We start from the raw sequence: 23,645 nt of genomic DNA, 5'->3' as shown, positions 1-23,645 counted from the left end.
ATAATCAATGCAATTTGACGAATTTGCGTCGAAAGGTACCATTTCAGAATCAGTTATTTGGGGATAAAGCATGACAAATAAAACATAGAGAAGTGAGCGATTTCCCGGATTAATGAAGAATAGGGAAATCTGTAAACCAACGCAAGAGGACATGATGCCATGTGCGGATCTCGTGACCTTGCTTTAAAAAAAACAGTGAGGCTACATTGCCAAAAGTTACGACTTTACTATTTGAAATCAACTGTACATTCTTTCACGAAACAAAAAATAAAAAATAAAAAAAATGGGTAACTCCACTTATTTCTCGATCAGTTTGTTGCGGGAAAAAAAAGGAGGTGAGAGAAACAACGAGGAGAGACACAAGTAGCGCAATGATCATAATTGAAAGCGAAATGAAGAAGAACATTATCGGGGTTTTTTTGTTATCGTGTTGTGCGTGGGCTTACTTTTTGAGAAAAGGTTACGCCGTGGGTGTGTTGAAAAAAAAGGTGCGTGATTATGACGGTGATTGTAATGTGGGTTCAGGTGCAAGTGCAAAGTGCGTTATTGTATGTAGGTGTGAATTGGGGTTTCTGTGCGGAAAGGACAAGGGAATGCTCATGCCTCGTCAGTGGTTGCCGTACGGTTCACCCAGACATCTACATCCGGTTGCACTATCCGCGATAACCGGTATTTGACTCCCAAATAACTGAGATAGTTGTTTTTTGGGAATGCTCGTACGCGCTTCATGTCTGGAAAATGGGAATCGCAAATATCAACAAATGTACCGCCCAGCGTTAATGTCTGCTCCAACTTGAGTTGATTCTGTACATCGAATGGCACCCATTTCTCATTCATGAACACGAGCCAACTGTAATTGGAACTGGCTCGGGAGGAACCAGTAAGATTGTTGTTGTAGTGGCTGGCGGGCGAGCCGGTGCGACTGCTGACCATATGATACGGTGAACCCGTTATGCTACTGAACGATCGGTGACTCTCCCGCCGATAATGACGAGAACTGGATCGCGGACGTTTCGATTCTGCTACAAAATGGGGGCCGATATCTTGGTTTAATGAAGACGGTGACAACAAACCAATGTTGTCAGAAGTATAACAGTCTCCATTTTTTGTACGACGCATGGCATACATACTATAGTAAGGATGATAAGTTAGATTAGGTTCTGAATATGTACTGCTCATGGCAACAATAAAAGGAAGTACAAAAACAAAGTAGAAAGACAAAGAACAATGGCAAAAAAAAAAAGGTGGAAAGAAGCAAAGGAGAAAGAAAGCAAGCCGAAAGAGAAAAAGAAAAACGAAAAGAGTCTTTGCTTTATAACTGTTTTCACTGATAAGCAGTAGCAGCTTCCTATTGTGACGACAGGCCACTCTCCTCACATTGTCATGGACTATTCAGAACGTACATATGGCCCTTTTTCATATTATATGAAGTACAAATCCTATTTTGTGTTGCCATACCCTGTGTAGCGCTCATGAGACTCTTGAGTCATGGGTTGCACTCCCAGCAAGAAAAAGTCGAGGTTACGCAGTCATCGCGTTGTACAATTTACCCTAACATGAAGTGTTGTACCTGCCTAATGCTGCAATCCATTTTCCGGATTGGTGCTTTGATCCTCTTACTATGTTTCTGTTGATTTCCATACAACTCTTTCAGCATACAGATGGAACAAAATCGATTTGATATTTTTCATATCAGCTTCCAAGAAAGATGATGCGTATATCGCACATGCCAAAAATATTCATGCAGTTGAATAGACGTTAGAAGTTTATTTCTTCATTGATTTTTTGCAAATGATTCATTGGCCAGCGCCAAGTTTTATGTCGTTCACTTTCAGATATATACTCATTATTACAGCCATGCCAACGGTGGAAAAAAGAAACAAAAAATAAACAACAACAACTATGAAATAACTCACATATTATAATGTACAGATATAAACAACAATTTCTAAGTCGATGCAGCAGAGGCCGTACTGTCTTCCAGATTATGCAGTCGTTTGCCGATGAGATAGGTATCGTCTCTGACGGTTTTCATCCAGATTTTCGCCAATTTGGTCAACAATATACACATTAGAATCACCACAATCAAACAAAAGACGCCAGGGTACATGCATCGAACAATAGCCAATTGAATAGAAGGATCGTGTTTCGCTAGATACGTCGGGGAGTTAGCATACGTGAAAATAATACTACGAATTGGACAAGGTACTAGAATCGTCGCACTTACCCAACATCTGGACTACTCCCCAGGCCAAAATACCCGGTATGGAAATCGCTGCAATAGAACCCACAACCATCGGCACAATTATCGTGCGCGTGATCCCCCACGGGTTCAGCTGCATGACTCCATTTTCCAACAATTGATCGAGAGTACGTCGTAGGTTATTGTTCGGTATCACGTGCGCTACCCCATAAATTATACTAAGGTAGGCTACACCGAATGACCAGCACTATTGAGAAAAACAAGTGTTCTGCGTGAGAACCGAGGGTAATTTATCCACCATGGTACGACAATAAGCACATACCTCCGGTAAATGAAGCACCAATGCTTCGCTGGACTTGGCTAACCTAATAGGCATAAAAATATAGAGATCCACCGTCACCCCCAGAAGCAAAGGTACTACTAAGCCCGCGCTCAGCCCCAAATAGATAAACTTGACCATCTACATAAGAGGAATATCAACAATTAATATGCAAACTTTGATTTTTGCACGAATTTTTTTTTCCTTCAAAGTAATAACCCTGAACTTACCAAATACAACTTTTCTTTGATACTGCTCTTCATTACATTATAAGCCACGTCCCAGCTTTCGGCTTGCCAGGTATCAAACAGATGGCTGAACCAGTTGACAACAATGCTCAAAAGAACCATGACATAGGCCCCCAAGCTGAAAGCATAAACATCATGGACCTGGTTTTCCGCACCAAGGTACGTTTCAAAGAGATGTCTGCCCAGCAACACTAGGGAAATTCAAATAAAGGTGAATATTTACGAACCATCCACGATTTATCGTTGATGAGTCAAGCTTACAAGGTGCAATCATAATGGAAAACGCCAGCGCCGAGAGGGAGAGCCACATGAGCAATAAGAAAATGATTACCTATTCATTTTGAGTGAGCCATCAAGAACAGGTGGGCGGTATTTTTGGCATCCTAATTTACCCTCAACTGAAACTGGGGCGGCACATAGACAACCGTGGTGGATTGCTCTTCATCGCCCGAATCAGATGCTGCCGGATGACCGGCCATGCGTTCTTGTTCGTCGATAGGAAGGAAATTGACAGGATCGACGGGAACAAGCATGCGACGACCGGGCACAACAGGGACGCCGTCATGTTTTGGCACACGTACAAGTTGACCATCCCGTCGGAATATCACGTCAGCATTGTGGGGTGGAATGGCGACATCGGCATATACGTCAGAAACGACCGTGGCTTGCTTCATGAAAAGCCAAGCTTTCCATGATTTCCGGATATGTGTACCCTCCTCTTCAGGATATCGACCATTGAACATAAATGACGTGAGACGTAAACGACGTGAGACCAAGCGCCACCAGTTATACAATGCCTCTTTTGCAAACTTTCGTGGCTCAAGGTAATTGATAAGCGGGGGCAATAAGAATTGCACGAGCAATAAATCAATTGCCAAAGTCGATAATGGTTTACTAATAGTCAAACCACACGTTAATGAAAAAAAATGGTCAAGACGTAGATGCCATGACAATGATAAAAAAGGTAAAAACACTTACTCCAAAGGGAGATAAAGCGGGAACAGTGATGTCGTGTGATGGGTGACAAAAATAACGCCGCCTACACCGATGACGATCATCACGGAATACATCAAAGCACTTTGACCGATTTTTTGCAACAAGGTTCTCGTAGGGCGTTCCACCATCTCTTGAACGGGATGAAATTGAGGATCATTCGGGTCACGGATGAACCACATGACGCCGGGTCGAACCACTTCTCTGCAAAGCGTCACAAAAACGGCAAAGTTGAACAGAAATCCAGTACCAAGGAACCAATGTAAGAAAGTGGAAGAATAGGGATTAGCCTGATGGAACGCCAATCGGGAAGCCGCCGACGTGTTGGCGAATAGCGGCAGGGTCGCAAGGTCCAGCAAAACACCACAAACAGAAGGAAAGATCACCAGTTCAATCAAGATAAACAAAAGAACCTTGAGGAATACACCCTGCTGCCGAATAATTTCCTGTACGCTGTCTGCTGTTGATCGCCGTGTAACGTTGCGACCCCGTGTCAGGTACCATGAGCCGACAAAAATCAAGACACCGTATCCCAACAAGACACAGGCAACACGATCCAGCCCTGTTTGCCCTACAGCAAATTGATGCCATCGATTGGCTACAGCGACGCCGGCCGTCTGTAATTTTTCCTGCACCAAAGGCCACACAGACGTAGCATTGGACAGATCTGTGGACTGCAATGGTTCCGTATGGTTTGTCCATAACACTGATGTAGAATCCTTTGACATGTCCCAATGCACCATCGTCAATAAGTGCGAAACTCCTTGTAGAACATGATCGTACCAGGCCGCAGCCGCCACCTGAATTTTTTCCGGAAGGAGAGCATTTCGGAAACTGGTCTCTTTGGAATCCAAAGAAGAAGCAACCAAGGGCATCAAGCGATCCAACACTATATCCACCAGTGGATCGGTGATCAAGCGCATCATATAAATCGGTGTCTGAATAAAACTGATGGGTCGAATCTACACAAGTTCAACCAAATTCATCAACGACTGTTCTGCCCCGCTTCGCCACGTCGGCCATGAGCCAGGACGTTACTATACGATGAGGTCTTACCAGAATAACAAGGCGTCCAATTACATAAGGTATCCATACAGCCACACCCAAGCATAAACTTATCACCAATGACATGAGAACCGAGTTTTGCACCAGCATCCAAGGGTTGCCGCGCATGCCAATCGCCTCCAGCACGCCATCAAGATCATCCGCGAGATCGAAAGGCTCTTCTTCGTCCTCAGCTGGTTCCCCGTTATTATTATTATTATTGTTGTTATCGTCATCGTTGCCTCCAAATGGTTCAAATTCAACGGGTGGAATAGGATTCGCACCTCTTCCTGCGCCATCAAATCGGTTCAGGTGAAAATTGGGTTCCGCATGTTGATCGATTTGCTCATCCATGGGCGCTTCAAATTCGGGAGCACGCCATCGAATATTAGTGGCTTGGGCTGCATCATCCGTAACGGCCGCCGCATTGTGACTAGACCAGTCTGAACGCAAGATGGGTCGTTGCGGATGTTCGGTATGTTCGGTATGTTGATTAGGTATATGCACATCAATATCAGCAAGGTTTGGACTCGCAGATGATCGGGAAGTCGATGTACTCTCGAACAATGAGTCGACATCGGAAGGTTTGTCGTGAAAGCGGTCAGTATTTGGTGACCATAATTCTTCGACTCGGTCCTCCCACGGTATACTTGAGGGTTCATAGGAGGCTGAAGAGGCATACGTGGAAGAATGATGCGACTGATAATCGATGGGCCCTGACCCTGCAGTCGAACCCTCTGTCTCCGTTTCATTTCCCTCCTGAGCCACCATTTCATTGTCCACTGTCGCTGCATCTTCATGATGATGCACAGATTGCAGTGCAGCCAACCTACGTCTTTGCAGTTCGCGACGAACATCTTCTAACCGTGCCGTGAGCTGTGTACGTTCGAGTTCGATTTCGTCGTTGGGCACATTGACGTTTTGCATGGCTTGCAAAAGAGTGGCGACCGCTACTTGCTGTTGTGCAAATCGCTGATCATCTGGTAATTCGTCTAGTTGATGATGAGTAGGTGGAACCCTTCGTGGCATGCCATTCGGAACTTCCACTTCTTGCGGTTGAGGTGGTTGAGGTGGTTGTTGCGCTTGATCGTCTGGGGGCATATTTTGAGTCACCCATTCTCGGAAAAGATAAGCTGCCACAAAAAGAAGAATAACAAAAGCGGTAATGATTTGGCCCTCCAGACAGTCGGCGAGCGTGCCCCTAAAATCAGGGGGGGGGAAGTCAGTAATTATTTGCAGAATCAAAACCCTAAAAGCTATCATATGTTCTACCTGATATTGACGCCGGTAAATGAGATGGAAGAATGAGGTGAGGTGTCATTTAATGCTGACGATACCTGATCGTCAGACACTAGTGAGGATGATGATGATGATTGTTGCATTAATGTTTGGTCTTTCGCTTGCGGAAAACCGATATTCTCCCCGCTCCAAAAATAAAATCGCCAGGTCCACAAGGTGAAGTACGGTAACATCACCAGCCAGATCATGATCACCAGGATGGCACGAAGTGTTATTTTAAGGAGAAATCCAGCACGCCGGATGCACTGCTTAAGGAGCACGTTCAGTGGAACTCGTTCAGGCATATCCTCTCTGTAGATGGGCGTAAAAGTAAACGGGTGTTCGCATAATTCGCAATATCTTTGAAAGGAAAGAATCAGTATAATTGAATAATCATGATCCAAAAAACCGATATAGAAACTCATTATGCGTTTCAGGTATTTTTTTTTTTCCAAAGGCGACGTACTTTTTTTTACTATGCGCCAGCCATTCCAACAGACTATCCATCAAAGCCAAGTTAATACAAGCTAATGCAATGGTTAATGACGATTAATCATGTATTCCTCATTACCAATCTTGATGTACAAAGCGAATGCTGCCAGAGCATTTGCAAGGGTGATAGAGTGGATGATTCGGTGTTGATTCACATCGACATACTCTACAAATCTCTATAACATGATCAACTGAGTCAGTCGAGATTCAAATAAAACCAATATCATCGAGATCTGATCTCGGTCAAGATCGACTTACCTTCGTCCTCCATTTCTGCAGTCAGAAAAACAAGCAAGTTGGGATGAAAAAAAAAAAAAAATCGACCCGAGAAATCCTTCTGAGTCCCCCCCTTTTTTCTCTCCAGTGGATGGTCATGTGACGTTTACGTCACGGTGGAATTCAAATGAAAAAATTCATTTTTGATATAAAGCTCAAATGAATATCACCAAAGCTTTGACAGCGAAGTGTAACAAAGATGGCAAGTGATGCATACAAGGTTGATGCTTCGAAAAAGGATATAGGAAGAACCGATAAGAACAAGCTCGAAAAAGAGCGATCACTGATCGGAGATCGAACCCAATGACAAGTCGAGTTGATGCACAACTGCCAATTTGGATAAGATGCAGCGGCAGACAAAGGGGAAGAATAGATGGAACGGGAAAAACGATGATTTTGAAGGTTACGCAATGGATAGAAAGGAAAAGACGGCAAGGTTATTCTGTGTCGAGTTATTGGAAGATAGACAGTTTATCATGGATGCGTTTGAATCACATCGTACAAGCTTTGTAAGTTGTCCAATATTGGAAGAATTCTTTTTTTTTTTTTTTTTTGAAGTACAGTAACCGCACGCCCGGCTATTCTCCGTGGACCTTGTGTTTCTTGTTTGCACCTGACCAGGGCTCGTCCTTTTTTCTTGGCTCCGCACATCTTTTACTTCACATTTCATCCGCTTTCATTACAACCTTTTTTTAACTTTCCTTATACGATCATAAAATTTTCGTCTAGTTATCGTGACAACGACTGTTTTAACACTTCTTTTTTTTCCCTCTTCTTTATTTTCTCCTTCCTTTTATCTTTTTTTTTTTCCCCTCTATAACTTTCACTGTTTTTCTTTATTTCCTTTTTCTTCCCTTGCTTCTGCAGTTCATTTTCTAGTTTTTGAACTGTTGTCTTGATAGTTCTCGTACTGATCAAAACCAAAAAAACCAAAAAAAAATCAGCAAGTTATTGGACAGCTGTTGTTAACGTCAATCATTTACTGCTATTGGGATAATTTATTTTCCATCCTTGGGCAATGGCGCCTATCGCCGATCATGGAGCTTCGCCCACTATTCGACCTCGACAACAAGCGCTCAGCATGAGTAGTGTGTCCAGTCGCACGAGTAGTCTTGCCAGTTCCAATCTTCAATACCCCAGTAGCATCACCACACTTGCCACGCCGACCACTTCCAATTCTATCTCGCCCATTCAAGACATCTACGCCGACGGACAGTTCGATATCATCGATAATCTTGATTACGACGACGTTGATGATGCACTGATCGGTATGTTTCACTGGACATATCCGCTATCCTATTTCGGCCGGTAATAAAATTATTGTATCACTAGACCACGAATTAGTGCATCGTAATCGGGAAACCCTTGTTCAACAATTATATGCTTCGGAACAAGCCTACCTTCAATCGCTTAGTCTGATCATGCACATCTTTTTCCAACCACTTCGGAAAGGTCAAAAATCCTCGTCATTCAAATTCCTGTCGATGAAAAAAACGATTTGCACCGAAAAAGAAATGCGTTGGTTATTCGGCAATCTGGAAGAAATCTATCAGGTGCACCAGCATATCCTTCAATCGCTTGAGGAACGGTAATGTAACCAGTCCATTATGCTTTCTCATTGTTTCCTCTTGCTTTCTCCGCGCTCATGATTCTTTTTTTTTTCTTCCATTTTTTTTTGGTGTTTGATTTTAGCCTTAAAATATGGGGACCTACACAAATCATTTCGGATGTCCTTTTAACTTGGGTAATTAGATCTTGCGATTCGTTTGATTTTGTTTTGGTCATGCTAACCAAACGAATAGTTTTCATATTTAAAATGTTACCATGTGTACCTTGATAATTATGATGTTGCTGTGACAACATACGAACGATTGACACGCTACGAACCATTCAAAAAATTCATTGATGTAAACTTGATTTCTTCTACCTTCCATGGGATATAGTCGAGTAACCTTCATGATGTTTAGTCAGCCCATAAAGATGCCACATTGAAAGGTGCGACGTTGCTTTCGCTGCTGCAAATACCTGCAGGTTGTGTCAGTCGATACGCTCAGTTGATGAGTAAATTAGCCGACGCTACCACGCCCATGCATCCAGATTATGCAGGGTTACGCAAGTGTAAAAAACGCATTCTCTCTCTTGCCGAGCAAATCAAAATCAAGTACGTATTATTATGTTTTTGTAATGGTTTCTTTTTTTTTGACAGTTCAGACATGAATGTGTACTCAATAAGCGACATGTCGATAACAGGGTAGACGATTGCGATAATGTAGATCAAGTGTTGATGATCCATCAAGCTTTGGTGGGTGCACCTTTCGGAGTTCGAGCCCAGCGTCGACTGATACTGCAAGGCCAATTGTCGGATCCCAAAGCGAATGGTGAAGACCGGACCTATCTGCTATTTTCTGATCTTCTCGTGGTTGTGCGACCAAAACAGGAAATGAAGCGTATGACGCTTCAGTACAAAGGACAAATCCATCTGGAACGGGCCAAGATCCGTGCTTTGCCTTTGAGCGAAAGCAACGGCGGCTGTCCTTATGGGATTGAAATCACTTCATCCTTCCAGGGTGTGGATACGCTGAATACCACGTTCATGGGTACGCCCACTGTACATATCATCTATGCCAGCAACGAAAAGGAGCAAGAGGAGTGGCTGAAGCTACTAACAATGGTCATTGAAAAAATTGACCGTGCAGACAGAGCGCGGATTCGTAAGTGATCACCAAACGTGCATGTAATGTAACCATCATTGTATTCACGCTTGTTCTTTTTTTTTTCTCTCTCTCTATTTTCAGGAGCAGCCAACAAACGACTGGCGCAAAGTCGCTCACCCCCAGAATCCTTGAGACGTCAAACGACCAACGGTACATCAAGTGCATCATCCAAAAAATCATCCCTCAGCCACGAAAGTAGTGACGTTCCCAAACCATCCCAGTGACAGTAACATGCAAAATCAAAAGGGAGAAAAATTTTTTTTTTCCCATCCCACGATGTTCCCAAACTTTTCCACCGTTATTTCTTCATGGGAACACTTACACATACACAATCGCGCGCATCATCTATTCCCGAAATTTATTGCCTGAAATGTAATTTGTAAAAGAGACTTGAAAAAACCCTGATTGTAGTAGGCAATGCCTTTTATTTGATCGAAAAAACCCATAAAACCAGTCGACTCTTGGCGGATTTCTCTACACCTCTTATATCATATACTTATCTTCCCCCTTCAACCCACCCATGATGCATTGTATATTCCTTTTTTTTCCCGTCTGTTTACTTTCAATTTTAATACCTACATTTTTCCTTTTGCCATCTTACTGTATGTTGAGAAATAATAATAATGGTTGATCGTCCCTTGTTCAACCGGTCACAAAACCTTATCCTACTTCTTTTCTTTCCTATTTTCCGCCTTGTCCCGCCATCCTCATAAAAATTTCTTCCCAACCATCTGTAGCTGGTTTGATAAGGAATAGTGGTCGCATTCCCCATCACCAGGACAAGGTCATTGCCTATGATCAATGGGCCCTTGGATTAACGTGTAATCGCTGCCTTACAGGCTCATATGTGCAGTTACAGTCGGTGTAAAAAAAAAAAAAAAATTGCCTGTCGCCTTTTCTCCGCTTGTCACCTTTTTCCTCGTATTTTTACCAACAAACCATCTTTCGCCACTTGGAAAAAAGAAGTTCCTGACCTCCTCATACATAACATCTCGCCATCCCCAACTTTCTTCAATGCCATGGCAACCACTTTAAGCGTAATGCAGCTGTCAATGGCAAAGGATTCTTTACCGTCAATCTGGGCATAACAAGCTGACCGTGAGCGCCGAATAGGGAAGCAATTTATAGGTATGTTGCCGAAATCCCGCGTAGAAAAAAAAGGTCGAGCCAATTGATGGAAAGTTTCGAATTGGCTGTTTGGATGGACTTCGACAACAATAATAAGGTGTTGCCTTTACCAAATCGATAGTTTATATCGTAAGAGTCCAAAGCAGGCCAGAGAGTGTTCTAAGCATTCATGGAAATAGGGAATTCTCTGAGGAATGGGTTCACTATTCACCGGGACGACTCAGGATTGCCTCTTTGAATTTCTTGCGAGAACGGTGATGACTTTGTCGATTCACCATGTTGTAGTTGTTTTTAACATACGTTGTAGCGGATGTCAGTCGTGTTTGTAACAGACTCATGGTTGAAAATAGATTCATATCATTACACGGCTACTCTTTAAAAAAGATATATAAGGCCTCTTAAAGAGCAAAGAAGGAGATGGAGGGGGGAAAGGAAAGATTTCATTCGTTTGTACAGAAGGGACGAATACAATATGCGGTATCTCAAGCTGATATCGCCAGCGGTTTGCATGGAAACTGAATACCTGGTTATTCTTCATCAACCCATCGAGAGGCAATAGGTCCAAAGTATGGTAATTCATAACGTTCCAATGTGGCTCCATCCAAATAGGCCCTATATCTGCTGCATGTCAGATGACCGTGTATACATGACTTTTCCGCTAATGAATTCGAAAAGCTTACGTTAACCACAGCAGTAGGAAAATGTCAAAGCAAAAGAGAGCCCAGGAGAGAAAACTTGAAATAAACATGATAACAAAGTGGCAGAGCATCAGTGCAAGAAAGACTAGCGATGACTACAGGTAGAGAAATCCATATGAGAAGCCGATGAAAATCATTGTTGGCTTTAATTTTTACCTGCCATGCATGAAATCGCACATAATCATTTTGTGTCTCAAGGATCAAGAATAACAGGCCTATTGCGTCAGAGTTAAATAATGCCTATCAACAATAGATTGGCAAATGTATTATTCCAGTGTTGTTACCTGTAACAGGGCCAAGTATATAGGTCAGGGCTGCTTCAAAATCAACACGGATCGGTAAGGCGGTCTCATACTTGTTTACGCGCTGTGTGCCCACTGGAACTCCGGAAGGAGCTCCCAAGCCTGAAGGACCTGAGAATAAGCCTTCATTGATAAGTGTGGTAGATGAGCTTGGAAATCCCAAGCCAGGTCGGTTGTCTCCAGCTTGATACGGACTGTAAGTGGATGCCGATGAGTTGACCGGCGCATAGTTGAATGTTTGCTTGTTTTTCGCCTGAGGCTGTTTGTTTTTATTTTTTTCTTGCTGGATTCTTTTGGTGCGATCTTCGTCAGGCGAAGGAGCGTATGGAGAGAAGTTCATGGTGACCAATGGCCGAGCTGATGGGCGACTTTTTTTGAAAAAAGAAACTCAGAAAGCTTGCAAGGGAAACAATACGTTTTCAATGGGAGGGGAGTGACGTTTTTCCTCAACATAATTTTCAGTGGGCTGCATTACAAAAGGAGACAATTTTTTGAATACCGTGGACAAGGAAAAATACATTAAATATCGTACTGAAAAGCTCGTATATTGTAGAAATATGATACAGAATATCCAGTGCTTTATCAAAGGCTATCTCAAGCTATGTTACCTTCTCCTCTTTTTCCTTATTTCGTCGTCTCCAAAGTCAGGCAAGTTCATACATGATACCCTTTTTTACTATCGTACAAGATTTTCCTAGTCGCTCCATGTTATTGTTGACGATAGAATAATGGCCACCTCAAAGTTTTCGATAGGAGGATGTAAATGAAGCTGCGATAACATGTTTTGTTTTTAGCATTTATTGCCGAGTCATATCTTTGATTATCAGCATAGCCGGTAAAATGATTTTATACCATTCGAGTCACCAAATTAAAGAAGCATAAGGTGATCGCATGCATGAGAATGATTACTATTGTTTTTGTTGTCTTTGGAAAAACCACAAGGTGCTTTTCAATACTGCATCACGTAGATTTACAGCCGTTGTATTGTATTTACATAAAGCAAGGGAAGAACGCCAGGACGCCAAGTGAGTAATGGATTTGGCATGGTCGGTTTCGTAGGGTAATCATAGATGGCGATAAAAATGGAGGATGTATAGACATGACATCTCGTAGGAATAAACCAGTCATAAGCCTTAGCATTTTTCTTGGTTCAACTTAAACGTGCTTGCCGCTTCTTCTCTTAGCCATGATTTGTCGGTATAAACCCTGTGTATCCGTTCCCGTTGATCCATCACGTTCATCGACACGGTCAGTATGGAGCCCAGCAAGGACGCATCCCAGTTGACCCTCTTGAATTTCTCTTCCGTGACCCCACATCGGTCTCTCTTTCCCTGCCAATCGGCATACATCTGGAACATCTTGCGCGAAAGTACCAGATAGGAATAATTGAAACTGGATCGTACATGATATGAATTGAAGGATTTGCATCCCAAATCATTTGATAGACAATCAGGATCACGGATTGAGAAATAATGCCGATGACCTCGCATGGATAAATTGCGTCCATTCTATGTCACAGTTACATCAGTTCAATCCCGTCAACCCATACCCGTATACCAGCTATAATTTTTTTTCCCGTAATGACTTACCGTTTGGAAATAAGAAGCAGTTTTGGGGCAGATTCCGACCGTATCCATGCTAAAGTGATGGCCATACAGCTGAAGAAAATCCAGCAACAACACACCCAGATTATTTTCAGCTTTCATTCTTCCTGAAGCCAATTTTGGATGGATCTAAAAAAACAAAGCAGTGCGAGCCGATTAGACACTTCGATGGAAATTTAATAATAACAGTAGGCGTACCTGGAGAAAGCTCATAACGAGACAGACAGTGGCATAGCCGCCAATACCTCCCGTGAACACCTCATTCAGATCATGAAGCGCAAGAAAGTGTTTAATGATGAGCGTCAATGGACGCAGCGCCGGCTGCTTTTTCATCATTTGACGAATCACCTTACCACTGCCCAAACCAGACGTGGAATCAATCACGATATCCACAGGCAAATCCGTCAACAGATCCCTGAATTTGATGACAGGCACCTAACATTATTTATAAGATGGATTAGAATCGTCTAAAAAGATTTTTGCGGGCAGTCTCTGCTCCCTTACCATTGCTTTTTCAATCACTTGGGGTGAGCTGCATACACCGGCGTTTTCCAGAACTCTCGCCAGATTACGTAACGTCACTTGAATATGAGGAGGTGTACAGACGACGACGTCAATGTCACTAAAATCCACGAACAGAACAATGTTTAGAGAAACATCTAAAATAGTGACCATCAAAATGTAACGAAGTTTACCTGTTGGGAAGATACAAGTTGGAGCCAAAGCTACCAAATACGTGCACTTCTACGTCTTCGGAATAGCGGCTCTGAACGGCCCAACGAATTTTATGCACAAGGTATTCGCGCAATTGTCTTTCTGCTTCTGTAGGTTCCATGTAGCGAAGAAAGCATTCCACTTCCTTTTGTAATCTAAAGGTAATCGTAAGCAAACCCCAAGGGGTCCATTGCGCAGCATTACAGTTTGGCGGGGGTGTCCAACGAACCTTTTATGCGGTGCTTCTGGTGCTGTGGAGTCCATGAGCTCCATCCAAGGACAACAGACAAGATTATCTTGCTCGCTGTCGTCTTTTTCTCTTTTTCGTTTCGACTCTTTGCGTTCATGGTGTCGTCGTTCTTGTCGGCTCTTGGGTTCATCTTCGCCACCCAAATTCAGTGAGATAAAGTCCTCCTCGCCACCTAGATAAGGTCGTTTCGATGAATAACACAGCCATAAATCTCTTAAAACGAGTCAGCTTACTAGTCCCTGAATCATCCGTCGTTTCGCTCATCGCGACAAATTTACGTTTGCCCATGGCAAAGTTACTGATCAATTAGTGTCTCGCAGTTGAGATTTATGTGATAAAACCAGTCGGAATTTCCCTTCAATTACAAAAGAGCTGGCGACGCTAAGCCACACAGCGTGGCGAAATCGTGCTCCTCAAAAGGGATCTCAGCTTGCTGCCATTGGCGGAGATTCAATAAGGCATTGAAGATCTCAAGGGATCATCACCCCTCTAAAGTTCGCATTCCACGCTGTTGAGCTGTTATCTATAAAAGAAAAGAGTTTAGTTAGAGTTACTATCCTTCTTTTTACCTCCGATCCTTTCTTTATATGTCGCCATGACATACTACGATCCATCTCGTGAACCATCGCTCGACACAAAGGAGAAGTGTCAAGAAAGCATCCATACCGTCGTGGCGGAGGATTCCCGAGAATATCCACTGCAAGGATTGGACCGCAAGCGCTTTGTTATAGTGTTTGGAACGTAAGTGTTGGCTTTGGTCTCTTGCGGTCCTTTAGTAATGATCATTTTTTGTAACCTGTTTTTTATTATTATTGCAATGACCTTTTTTTCTTGCTTCAGGTTACTGGCAGGCTTTTTCATGAGTGTTCTGGATCAAACCGTCGTTATTACTGCTTTAGAGACTATTTCAAACGAATTTCATGGAGCAGACGACATTAGCTGGGTAAAATGCAGTAAAATAACAAATCTAAATAAAGGAGGCAACATTCATTTCCTGCATGACTACAGGTCGGAACTGCATATCTCGTCACAATGAGCGGCTTTCAGCCAATGTATGGCATCTTTGCAGACATCATGTAAGTTATTTACAACAATGTCCCCGTTGTTGCTCCTGATCCAAAACGTGCTTGCCATATTCATCTTGCTTTGCTTTGATTTCAGCGGACACAAACAAGTCTATCTTATCGCTCTGGCCATATTTTTGCTTGGCAGTATCCTCTGTGGAGCAGCACAAAGTATGATGATGCTCATTATATCCAGAGGTATGCATGACTCGACCTCCCTAAATTTCACCCTTGATATGCTGTAAAACAGAGATCACTCAACAATGTTATTTCTATCATCAACAGCTGTCCAAGGCATCGGTGGAGCGGGTCTCGTCACTGTAGTGTTGATCATTATCTGTGATCTTGTGCCAGATATCGACAGAGGTTCCTATTTTTTTACGGATGTCTGGCAACAGTTCAACATCATACTCACATATTCTATTTTATATTTTATTAGCCAAATATCAAAGCGTTCTTGGTGTCGTTTTTGCCATTGCTGCATTGGTTGGCCCGGTACTTGGAGGTGTTTTGTCAGACCTTGGTGCATGGAGGCATGTGTCTGCTCGTTTCGCCTTGAATCATTGTAATACTTGCTACATCTTACTGATACGTCCTCTTCTTACAGATGGTTGTTCTACATCAATCCGATCATTGGGTAAGCATCGGCTCATTGACCGACTTTCAAAAGAAACATGTGCCTACCAACCTATGGATTTATTAATGCATTTGTATCATGTAGCGTACCCGCGATGGGGTTACTGGCTTATTATTATCCAAAGCAGAATCACGAGCGAGATGTACCACTGAGCACCCAGTTGCGACAAGTTGACTATGGTAGTCTCATTCTATTGATGCCTGGCACGATCTGCTTGCTTACAGCGGTTCACCTGGGGGCTGCTGACACTGATTGGGACCAGCCTCGCATTATCGCTCTTTTCGCCGTGGGAACTGCAACCATTGTCACCTTTGTGATCTCCGAAATATGGTTGGTGGAGCATGCCCCTATATTCCCGCGTCGCATGGTGCTCTCACGTACAAATACTGCCTTATTTCTCGCTCAATTCGCTGGCGGCATTGTCGATTATGCTGTAGTTTACTACGTGCCACTCCAATTTCAGCTCATCAATGGCGATACAGCTCTCATTTCAGCCATCAAGCTGCTGTCCTTCTTTATCCCGGCGGTCATCGCGAGTATCATTGCTGGCTTCCTTATTTCCCGAACAGAGCGGTATCGCCTGTGCTTGTGGCTTGGTTCCGCCATTGTCATTGTCGGTTCAGCATTGATGTATCAATTCGTAGTTGAATCAACCGAGTTGTATCAGTATGCGTCTTTGGCCACGGTTGGATTTGGCGTAGGTTTATGCAAGCAAGCCTTTGTCGTTGGTGGACAAGCCGCGGTTTCCCCTAGAGAGTAAGTTAATGGACAAGCTCAAATATGCACGAAAGTTGTGAAAGGACCCATTGCTTATTTTTTTTTAGTCTATCCATTGCCACCGCTCATGGACAATTCTTCAGGTACGAGACAATGCAAAGAACGGAACGAGCAATGCTTTTTTCCTATTTAACCATAACATTGATTTCCCTTTTTCCTTTTGTCATAGAATAATTGGAGGTGCTCTCGGTATCAATTTGGGGGGTAGTTTGTTAAGTTACTACTCCAGAACCGATCTGGAGAAACTGTTTACGGAACTGCATTTCAAGCCTCCCAGTCACAGTCTCGCGCTCCTGAAGCATATGCCTGCGAGCCTCCAACATCGTATTCTGGCCACCGTTATGAATGCATTTGATAAAGTATATCTGCTCGGTAAGTTTTTCTCTTAATGTGGCGTTTCAGTTTATTTCTTGTCTGCTAACGTACTCCCACAGCAACGGTCGCCGCTGTTGTCACCCTGGTAGCATGTCTATTTGTGAAGCATTATGACATTCGCAAACCTAAGGAATCTATAATGCACAATGAAAAGAAGGAGATAGCGTAAAAAAAAAAGGAAGAAAGCCTGCATACTCCATCACCATATAATCTTCCTACCTATCGATTACATATGCGACATTTATACAACTACACTCATCTCATTCAAAATAATACTTAGAAACCTCTTCTGTTGACATGTGCTACATAAAATATGTTACATATTTCAGCCAATGCTTGGCTTGCTTCGTTGATCACGGTCCAGACATGCTTGATCTCAATTCAGGGCAGCGCAGGATATTACGCCCTTGAACATTCTTTGACAAAAACCTCCTCAAACATCGTACTGCAACATTGCATGACATGGATCGCTGCAGCATGCGTAAGGATTCTTCGAATGGTCGTTTCGATTGATTAGAGCAAATCCATGTACGTATACTGGTGTTATATTTCTTGGTCAAAAGCCCAAACCAGGCTAAAGAAGCCCGCAACTGACAAAGGATGGTAGGTTTGCTCGCGGTAGAAATTGAAACAGCGGCAGCTCCGGACGGCGTTGATGCATAGTGTGTAGCATTGTATACCAGCTGTAACACACTATGTCAATGCCAGCTGCAATATGCATCTTATCGTTGGTGCTTTGGCGCATGGTGAACAACATCCTGCCGTTTATACTCGCTCATTTCTACGTAACAAACAACGTGTGACGGTTAGGGTTGGTATGTTTTCTTTATGCGACTTTTTATGTCGCCTGTTGCATAAACTGTTACGTGTGATCAATTTAATCCTTTAAAAGCTGATGCGAAACATGAGCGTAGAATAACATCTATCCTCCATCGTGAATAAGAGCGCCTGTTATAGAAGACAAGAATTATAAACTAGCCTTTTTTTACTCTTTTTCAGATTTATGGATGAATGAAAGTGCTAGTTCTCTTGTCATTGTGAAGGGTTAAATAAATGGTATAAATTCATTTTTCTTGTGCGATAAAAAATGTATCAAACGCAAACTATTTGTGCTTTTAATGAGCCATCCTTCTCTGTCAGTCTTCACGGAGGACGTAGCAATCGGCGCAGTGGAAGGACCCACAAGGCAAAGCATCGAGATCAGCATGTTTATTGAATTTGTGCAACAGTCCTTGTTTTATGCAAACAAGTCGCTTGAATCTTTTGATAATAAACAGCAAAAACTGCGATCGATTGAAACGACATTCCTTAATGGGCAAATCAAACGTTCATCTGTCCAGCGTGTGGGCGAGACCGGTTTTTATGCTTTTTGCAAGTCCACGTCACTGACATGTAACGGATCATTGAGCCTTTTTATTCTTTTTCGCTTCTTAGTTCAGCTACTGTGTTGTCAAAATTGACAATGGTAAACACCGAGAATCTATACCAAAAAATACTGAATACGGCGGTGTATCTATACTTTCTGTCATCGACCGTGTCGGCTTTTGCCGGAGGGCATCGATTATGTTTAATCGCATAGAAACGTAAGACGACAAAGAGCATCATCATGTTGAATTGATCGCCATCTTGAATACATCCTGGTTTAGTCTATTGGTAAGTAAAAATGATGACAAGTGATCCAAATATGAAAAAATGTTATTTGACTGGTCATTGAAGGAAAATAGCCAACGGGTGCTTTCATTTGTGGTGTCATTCATTATATTGTTACTCTTGTCATCGCTGTCTTACATTGTGTGTAAGTGAGAACTAGTGCTGAGAATTCTCATAGGGTCTCTTTTTTGTCTTACATCATTCACATTAGATAATCTGAAGAATCGTTATCGACCGGCTTTATGGACGGACAATATTTGCATCCATCTTCCTTTTTGGCTGTGGCACGGTTTTACGGCTTTCATGACGTTGGTGAACGCTTTTTACCGCATTTACGGTCATACGCAGGGACAAGTTCTCCGGGGTGCTACCGCCGGATCTTTTGCATGTGATCTTCAATTACATCGCGTTACTGATCTCGGTCGCTTTAGCGGTTGGCTATGTAGAGGCGGCTAGTCACACAGGAGGCGTCTCAGCCGCTTACGCTGTGGCAATGGGGCTTTGGACGATCTTTGAAAAGATAAGCAACCGCCCACCAAAAAAAAACTGACGAAAATCGGACAGCGTTCAAGCCTCTTTTTTTTTCTTGGTTGCCAATGCATAGCATATGGCCTGTGGTGCATTGGGCAGCACTGGCTGCAGCAATGATTACCACGGCATGGCCGTTGAAAGCTCTGGCCATTCGACTCTTTGGTCAAACTCACGAGAGGGTGCCGACGCAACCCAGTTCCACTGAACCAGAATATCAACCTTTGGTGGCTTGAGAACTACAAATCATTTACCGTGACACATAGTTGCCCTTGGGATCCTTGTTTATCAAACTCCTAGCCAGCTGAAAAATTGGGATGAAATAAAATGACATGGCTCACAGCAATTTGCTTTTCGAGATACTATCTTTCGCCCCAAATTGACTGGCCTAATCACATACGCAGGACAACTGTGCGATATCACTAACAATAGGACTTGGGACATACACAAAATTGGGGAGCACCAGAATATAATATCTGTGTTTGCTTGGATGGTTTGACAAGCTCGTGACGGGCAATGTGTCATGAATGACTGTCCCGGTTTGCTTTCATTTTTCCGAATGTATGACATCAAAAGACTTTTAGGAACTTCCAGGGTGTCATGTGCAGATTGATTATTGAAAACCATTGCGTTGTTCGCTGTATGTGCATCCATGGATACATAATTTTTAATTTCTGCAAGTTAATCCAGAAAAAAAGAGCTCTCTATTATTATATAAAAGCATGTGTGCGTATGGAGATGCAGTATAACCAAGAATGGGGAGGATGGACAAAAAAAAAGCCAAAGAACGAAACCATTAATATGATAGTGCGAAAATTAGGAAGTGTAAATGTATAGAGAAAAGATTAAAAAGTAGAGGAGAAGCCAAAAGCCAGGACTGAAGCGAATACAAAGCTTATTTTGTTTTGACCTTCAAACGTTCGAGGCGTTGACGCTGACGGTAGGCGCGGTACTTTTTGTCAGTGCCGAAAAGATAGTCCCACCAACGGAAGGAAGAGGAGTAGTTTCCAACGAAGGCTTGGTGGTGATAGTCATGATGTTCAGCGCCAGCCCAGAAAGGCACCCAGTTGTGGAGAGACCAAGGGAAATCGTAACCCGAGTGAGCATCAATAGCTTGGAATAAACGCAAGACGATCCATGATAACATGGTAATCAGATGAAGATCCCATTCGGCCCCGAAATCGAAGTAATTGGCAACAGCGTGGTAAATTAAAGGACCGCACACGGTGCCGAAACCTAAAATCATGGTCTCGATAGGATGTGCGTATTCTGCAGCAATACCGAAAGGAGCGGCGTATTCGTGGTGGACCTTGTGAACCTTTTTATAGAATGGAGGCCAATGCATGAAACGATGCATATGATAGTGGTAAAAGTCTTCGAAAATGAAAAAGATGGCGATCTGAGGAAGCATTTGTTGCCTAGTCCAATCATCTGAATCAGTTTTTCCATGGTTCTTTTTTTTTTCTTTTTTCTCCAGGGTTTCTCCCTTTTTCTTGCTCAGCTTACCATGCGGGGAAAGGGGCGGCGACTTTCATGCCAAGCATGGTTGCCATGGGATGAAACAAAAAGATCAAAGGCCCTTCAAAGACAAAGTGAGCGTAAAGCACCTTTTTGGTGCAGTTCCAGTAGTCATCGGTGGTATTGGCTTTGGCCTATCAAGTTTCTTTCATCAGTCTCCTATAATTGACATTGGCACGCATGGTCATCAAGTGTTTTATGGTACCTCTTGAAGCTTATACTTTTTGAAGTATGGAATGTAGTCGCAAATGAGGAAAGGGATGAAACGACCGAAGTACACGAATTCGTGCATCAGGAAAGCGAAAATGCCTGTTACAAGCAACGGATTGCGTCCTTCGTACATTTGCTCCCATTTTTGTTCTGCCCAGTTGAGCTGGGTAGTAGAATCATACAATGCCGTCGAGTTCATCGCGGGCGGGTTTTCTGCAAACAAGAAAGGGAGGAAAGCAGAGAAAAAAAAATTCTCAATAAGTGCTTGCCCGCGTCAAAATTTAAATCGGGAGTTAAAAAGTTTTATCACATCCCACCGGAACTTGACGCAGACCATAAATTTGTGCCAATGGCGTCTTGGCCCTTTTTTTCATAAACATGGTTGGAGAGCCGATCCTGTGTCAAATCAAAGCACACTTCATCGAACGATCTTTTTCCTTGAAAATGCTAATCATCCAAAGGTGTGCAGTGTCTGATGGACGAGGCAAAGATGTGTCAGTGGACGATGACACGAGGGTCTATCGGTTGAGCGATTTGAGCGTGCCGCGGATATGACCCCGAACAGCCTGATTACGGAGGTTGAAAACAATTGATTGTAGTCACTCGTATTTTTAACAAACATCCAGTAACGTGGGTTGATAAGGAAAGAAGCCAACTTTTTCTGAGTATCCGCAATGGATATTTTCCCAAAATGTAAGCAGTAAAAAACCAGAAGCTTCTCATTAAGTTGTATGGGGCCTATCCTCAGAGAGAATCCAAGAGACGACACCTCAACAGGCAAACCATGCGACATTTAACCTATCATCATCATAGCAACAGAGCCGCTTTTCACGTTTTTAGTCAAACCAAATTGCGCATGAGCTGCACGGAGAAAGCTGGTCCCCGTCTGATCATATAAAAGCGACCAAGCTAAAGCCCGGCATCGAAAACGAAGTACGTCTTACAGGCTGTTGGGTATCCAGACCCGCGAGGATGAATGTGCAAACACCAAAAATATAAAAAGGGAAGGAATCCCCATTAAAGTATCAGGCATGTGTTACTTGTTGAATATTTTATTGAGCTGTTTTGGAGAATTCATTTCTCATACTTAAAATCTTTAATGAGCATATCGAGCAAGAGAATATATCATGGGCGTGAAGTTACTCTTTTCCTCATTGCGATGGCTAATCTAATAACCTCAAGCATTCCAGACGCAAGAGGAAACTTGATTCTATGCTGCCGCTAGCTCCACACAAGCAAATCTACATGCTTTCGGCATTATGGTCACCGTACAAGTAGCTTTCATGCTTCAACTATAGCCATCACGCAAGAGGCAGTACCATGGAGCTTCAGAATCGTTCTCCAGGAAGAACACACACACGTAGTCATCTCACACATCTCTCCTTGTGACTCCAAGAACGAAGCTTTTTTTCTTTTTTCCCTCGAGAAATTTGTGTGACTGTTCGCTGATGTCAGCGGGGCTGGACCAAATTTTTTATTTGTTGGGCCTATTTTTTTTATTTTCTTGACTGGCAGTAACAGTGACAGGTTGAAATTACATCCGCTGCCATGCTTCGATTCAGCCGTTTAACAAATGTGGTCAAGCCATGCCAATATATTGGACGACGATCGGTAACGTCAGAAGCTTCGGCATCAACGGCTGGCCGTAAATATGCCCCTGGTTTTGCCGCACCAGAAGGCAGCCGTGAAACTCCAAAGATTGTCAATAAGCGACGTAACCTGGCCAACTCTCTTCCTTCTCACATGGGCAAATCCGACGCATCAAAGAAAACTTTTACCAGCCCCAAAAAGCAACATCGTGAAGACTTGCGTTCTCTCCGTCATCAATATGCTAGCGAATTACTAGAAAAGCACGGTCGTCGAGAAGCCGCCGCGGCCACCAAGAAGGCTCAAAATGAGGAACGATTGCAGCAATTGAAGGCCACTCTGGCCAAAGAGAAACACGATGCTTTGGAACATGAGGCCAAGGTGGTGCATATGTTGGAACTGGATTTGGAAAAGGAAGATGGCAAACACATTGATCGGGAGGCACAACGAGCGTTAAATCGTGAACATCACATCGAAAAGCTGCGTGCAGCACGACGAAAGCACCTTGTTCAACTGTATGCTTCGAGTGAATCCTTTGTTACATTAGAAAATGTCGATCAACGAGTAGACGATATCTTGAAACAGAAGCTCGGTCCTTACTCAAAGACGCTCGACGACATGATGATGACACCCGACGCCGATGCCACTGAAATTGAAAGCAGAAAAGCCCAATTGAAGGAAGTCATGGGACTTTAAATCCTCAACCACAAACAGTAAAAATTTCAAAAACGCCAACTCTCATATTATCTTAGACTTTTTCAACGATCAATAAAAAAACGAACAAAAGATTGTATTGTATTTATAACGCAGAACATTTTGGGCTTTATATTGATGCAAGAGAGCTTACACAGTTCCACCGTGCAAAAAGTCGACTACACTGTATTCATGCACCGATGAAAGAAAAAAGTCAAAAACTACCCAAAGAAGGGACAACTGCACCCCAAGAGGCTAGGCAACTGCAGATCCAATTCATTACCATGGCTATTCGGCAACGTTCTCTTGAAGCAAGGTCTCTAGGCAATACAGTTCTATTGCT

The 23,645-nt window shown here is 43.0% G+C and overlaps 9 protein-coding genes across 9 annotated transcripts; 4 read left to right on the top strand and 5 right to left on the bottom strand.

Annotated features, from left to right (window-relative positions):
* Positions 1-597: 597 nt before the first annotated feature.
* BYT42DRAFT_487806 (uncharacterized protein) lies at positions 598-933 on the bottom strand (the record flags this gene model as incomplete). Its single annotated transcript, XM_051563834.1, has 1 exon — positions 598-933. One exon carries the CDS (start codon positions 931-933, stop codon positions 598-600), a length of 336 nt encoding a protein of 111 aa, XP_051428179.1.
* Positions 934-1,948: 1,015 nt separating this feature from the next.
* Positions 1,949-6,848, bottom strand: BYT42DRAFT_609419 (uncharacterized protein; the record flags this gene model as incomplete). Its single annotated transcript, XM_051571262.1, has 12 exons — positions 1,949-2,151; positions 2,228-2,450; positions 2,526-2,663; positions 2,753-2,961; positions 3,032-3,101; positions 3,163-3,664; positions 3,749-4,725; positions 4,820-6,008; positions 6,080-6,445; positions 6,552-6,612; positions 6,657-6,743; positions 6,836-6,848. The coding sequence occupies 12 exons, from the start codon at positions 6,846-6,848 to the stop codon at positions 1,949-1,951; spliced, it is 4,038 nt and encodes a 1,345-aa protein (XP_051428178.1).
* An 862-nt stretch (positions 6,849-7,710) lies between these two features.
* On the top strand, positions 7,711-10,102 carry BYT42DRAFT_13832 (Dbl homology domain-containing protein). The gene is made up of 7 exons (XM_051562231.1): positions 7,711-8,121; positions 8,186-8,441; positions 8,546-8,597; positions 8,656-8,760; positions 8,821-9,014; positions 9,104-9,564; positions 9,655-10,102. The coding sequence occupies exons 1-7, from the start codon at positions 7,872-7,874 to the stop codon at positions 9,789-9,791; spliced, it is 1,455 nt and encodes a 484-aa protein (XP_051428177.1). The 5' UTR covers positions 7,711-7,871; the 3' UTR covers positions 9,792-10,102.
* Positions 10,103-11,222: 1,120 nt separating this feature from the next.
* On the bottom strand, positions 11,223-12,035 carry BYT42DRAFT_487074 (uncharacterized protein; the record flags this gene model as incomplete). Its single annotated transcript, XM_051563769.1, has 4 exons — positions 11,223-11,313; positions 11,376-11,488; positions 11,550-11,608; positions 11,678-12,035. The coding sequence occupies 4 exons, from the start codon at positions 12,033-12,035 to the stop codon at positions 11,223-11,225; spliced, it is 621 nt and encodes a 206-aa protein (XP_051428176.1).
* Positions 12,036-12,828: 793 nt separating this feature from the next.
* BYT42DRAFT_609416 (uncharacterized protein) lies at positions 12,829-14,551 on the bottom strand (the record flags this gene model as incomplete). Its single annotated transcript, XM_051571261.1, has 7 exons — positions 12,829-13,203; positions 13,285-13,428; positions 13,498-13,734; positions 13,804-13,921; positions 13,995-14,168; positions 14,243-14,435; positions 14,497-14,551. The coding sequence occupies 7 exons, from the start codon at positions 14,549-14,551 to the stop codon at positions 12,829-12,831; spliced, it is 1,296 nt and encodes a 431-aa protein (XP_051428175.1).
* Positions 14,552-14,799: 248 nt separating this feature from the next.
* Positions 14,800-17,443, top strand: BYT42DRAFT_524814 (major facilitator superfamily domain-containing protein). Its single transcript, XM_051565323.1, has 11 exons — positions 14,800-15,004; positions 15,104-15,206; positions 15,272-15,339; positions 15,425-15,525; positions 15,613-15,693; positions 15,767-15,860; positions 15,935-15,964; positions 16,049-16,720; positions 16,789-16,824; positions 16,911-17,113; positions 17,176-17,443. Exons 1-11 carry the CDS (start codon positions 14,859-14,861, stop codon positions 17,283-17,285), a joined length of 1,644 nt encoding a protein of 547 aa, XP_051428174.1. The 5' UTR covers positions 14,800-14,858; the 3' UTR covers positions 17,286-17,443.
* A 1,365-nt stretch (positions 17,444-18,808) lies between these two features.
* Positions 18,809-19,222, top strand: BYT42DRAFT_541870 (uncharacterized protein; the record flags this gene model as incomplete). Its single annotated transcript, XM_051565579.1, has 2 exons — positions 18,809-18,911; positions 18,978-19,222. The coding sequence occupies 2 exons, from the start codon at positions 18,809-18,811 to the stop codon at positions 19,220-19,222; spliced, it is 348 nt and encodes a 115-aa protein (XP_051428173.1).
* A 706-nt stretch (positions 19,223-19,928) lies between these two features.
* BYT42DRAFT_551735 (uncharacterized protein) lies at positions 19,929-21,276 on the bottom strand. Its single transcript, XM_051566301.1, has 3 exons — positions 21,018-21,276; positions 20,801-20,946; positions 19,929-20,712 (listed from the first exon to the last, which is right to left on the bottom strand). Exons 1-3 carry the CDS (start codon positions 21,219-21,221, stop codon positions 20,190-20,192), a joined length of 873 nt encoding a protein of 290 aa, XP_051428172.1. The 5' UTR covers positions 21,222-21,276; the 3' UTR covers positions 19,929-20,189.
* A 1,294-nt stretch (positions 21,277-22,570) lies between these two features.
* On the top strand, positions 22,571-23,305 carry BYT42DRAFT_541868 (uncharacterized protein; the record flags this gene model as incomplete). The annotated part of the gene is made up of 1 exon (XM_051565578.1): positions 22,571-23,305. The coding sequence occupies one exon, from the start codon at positions 22,571-22,573 to the stop codon at positions 23,303-23,305; it is 735 nt and encodes a 244-aa protein (XP_051428171.1).
* Between the last annotated feature and the right edge of the window lie 340 nt (positions 23,306-23,645).

This window comes from Radiomyces spectabilis (assembly GCF_025331425.1).
Source record: "Radiomyces spectabilis strain NRRL 2753 chromosome Unknown BYT42scaffold_1, whole genome shotgun sequence".
NCBI lineage: Eukaryota > Fungi > Mucoromycota > Mucoromycetes > Mucorales > Radiomycetaceae > Radiomyces > Radiomyces spectabilis.
Note: the sequence above shows the minus strand (reverse complement) of the source record. Positions and strands in the feature narration are given on the sequence as shown.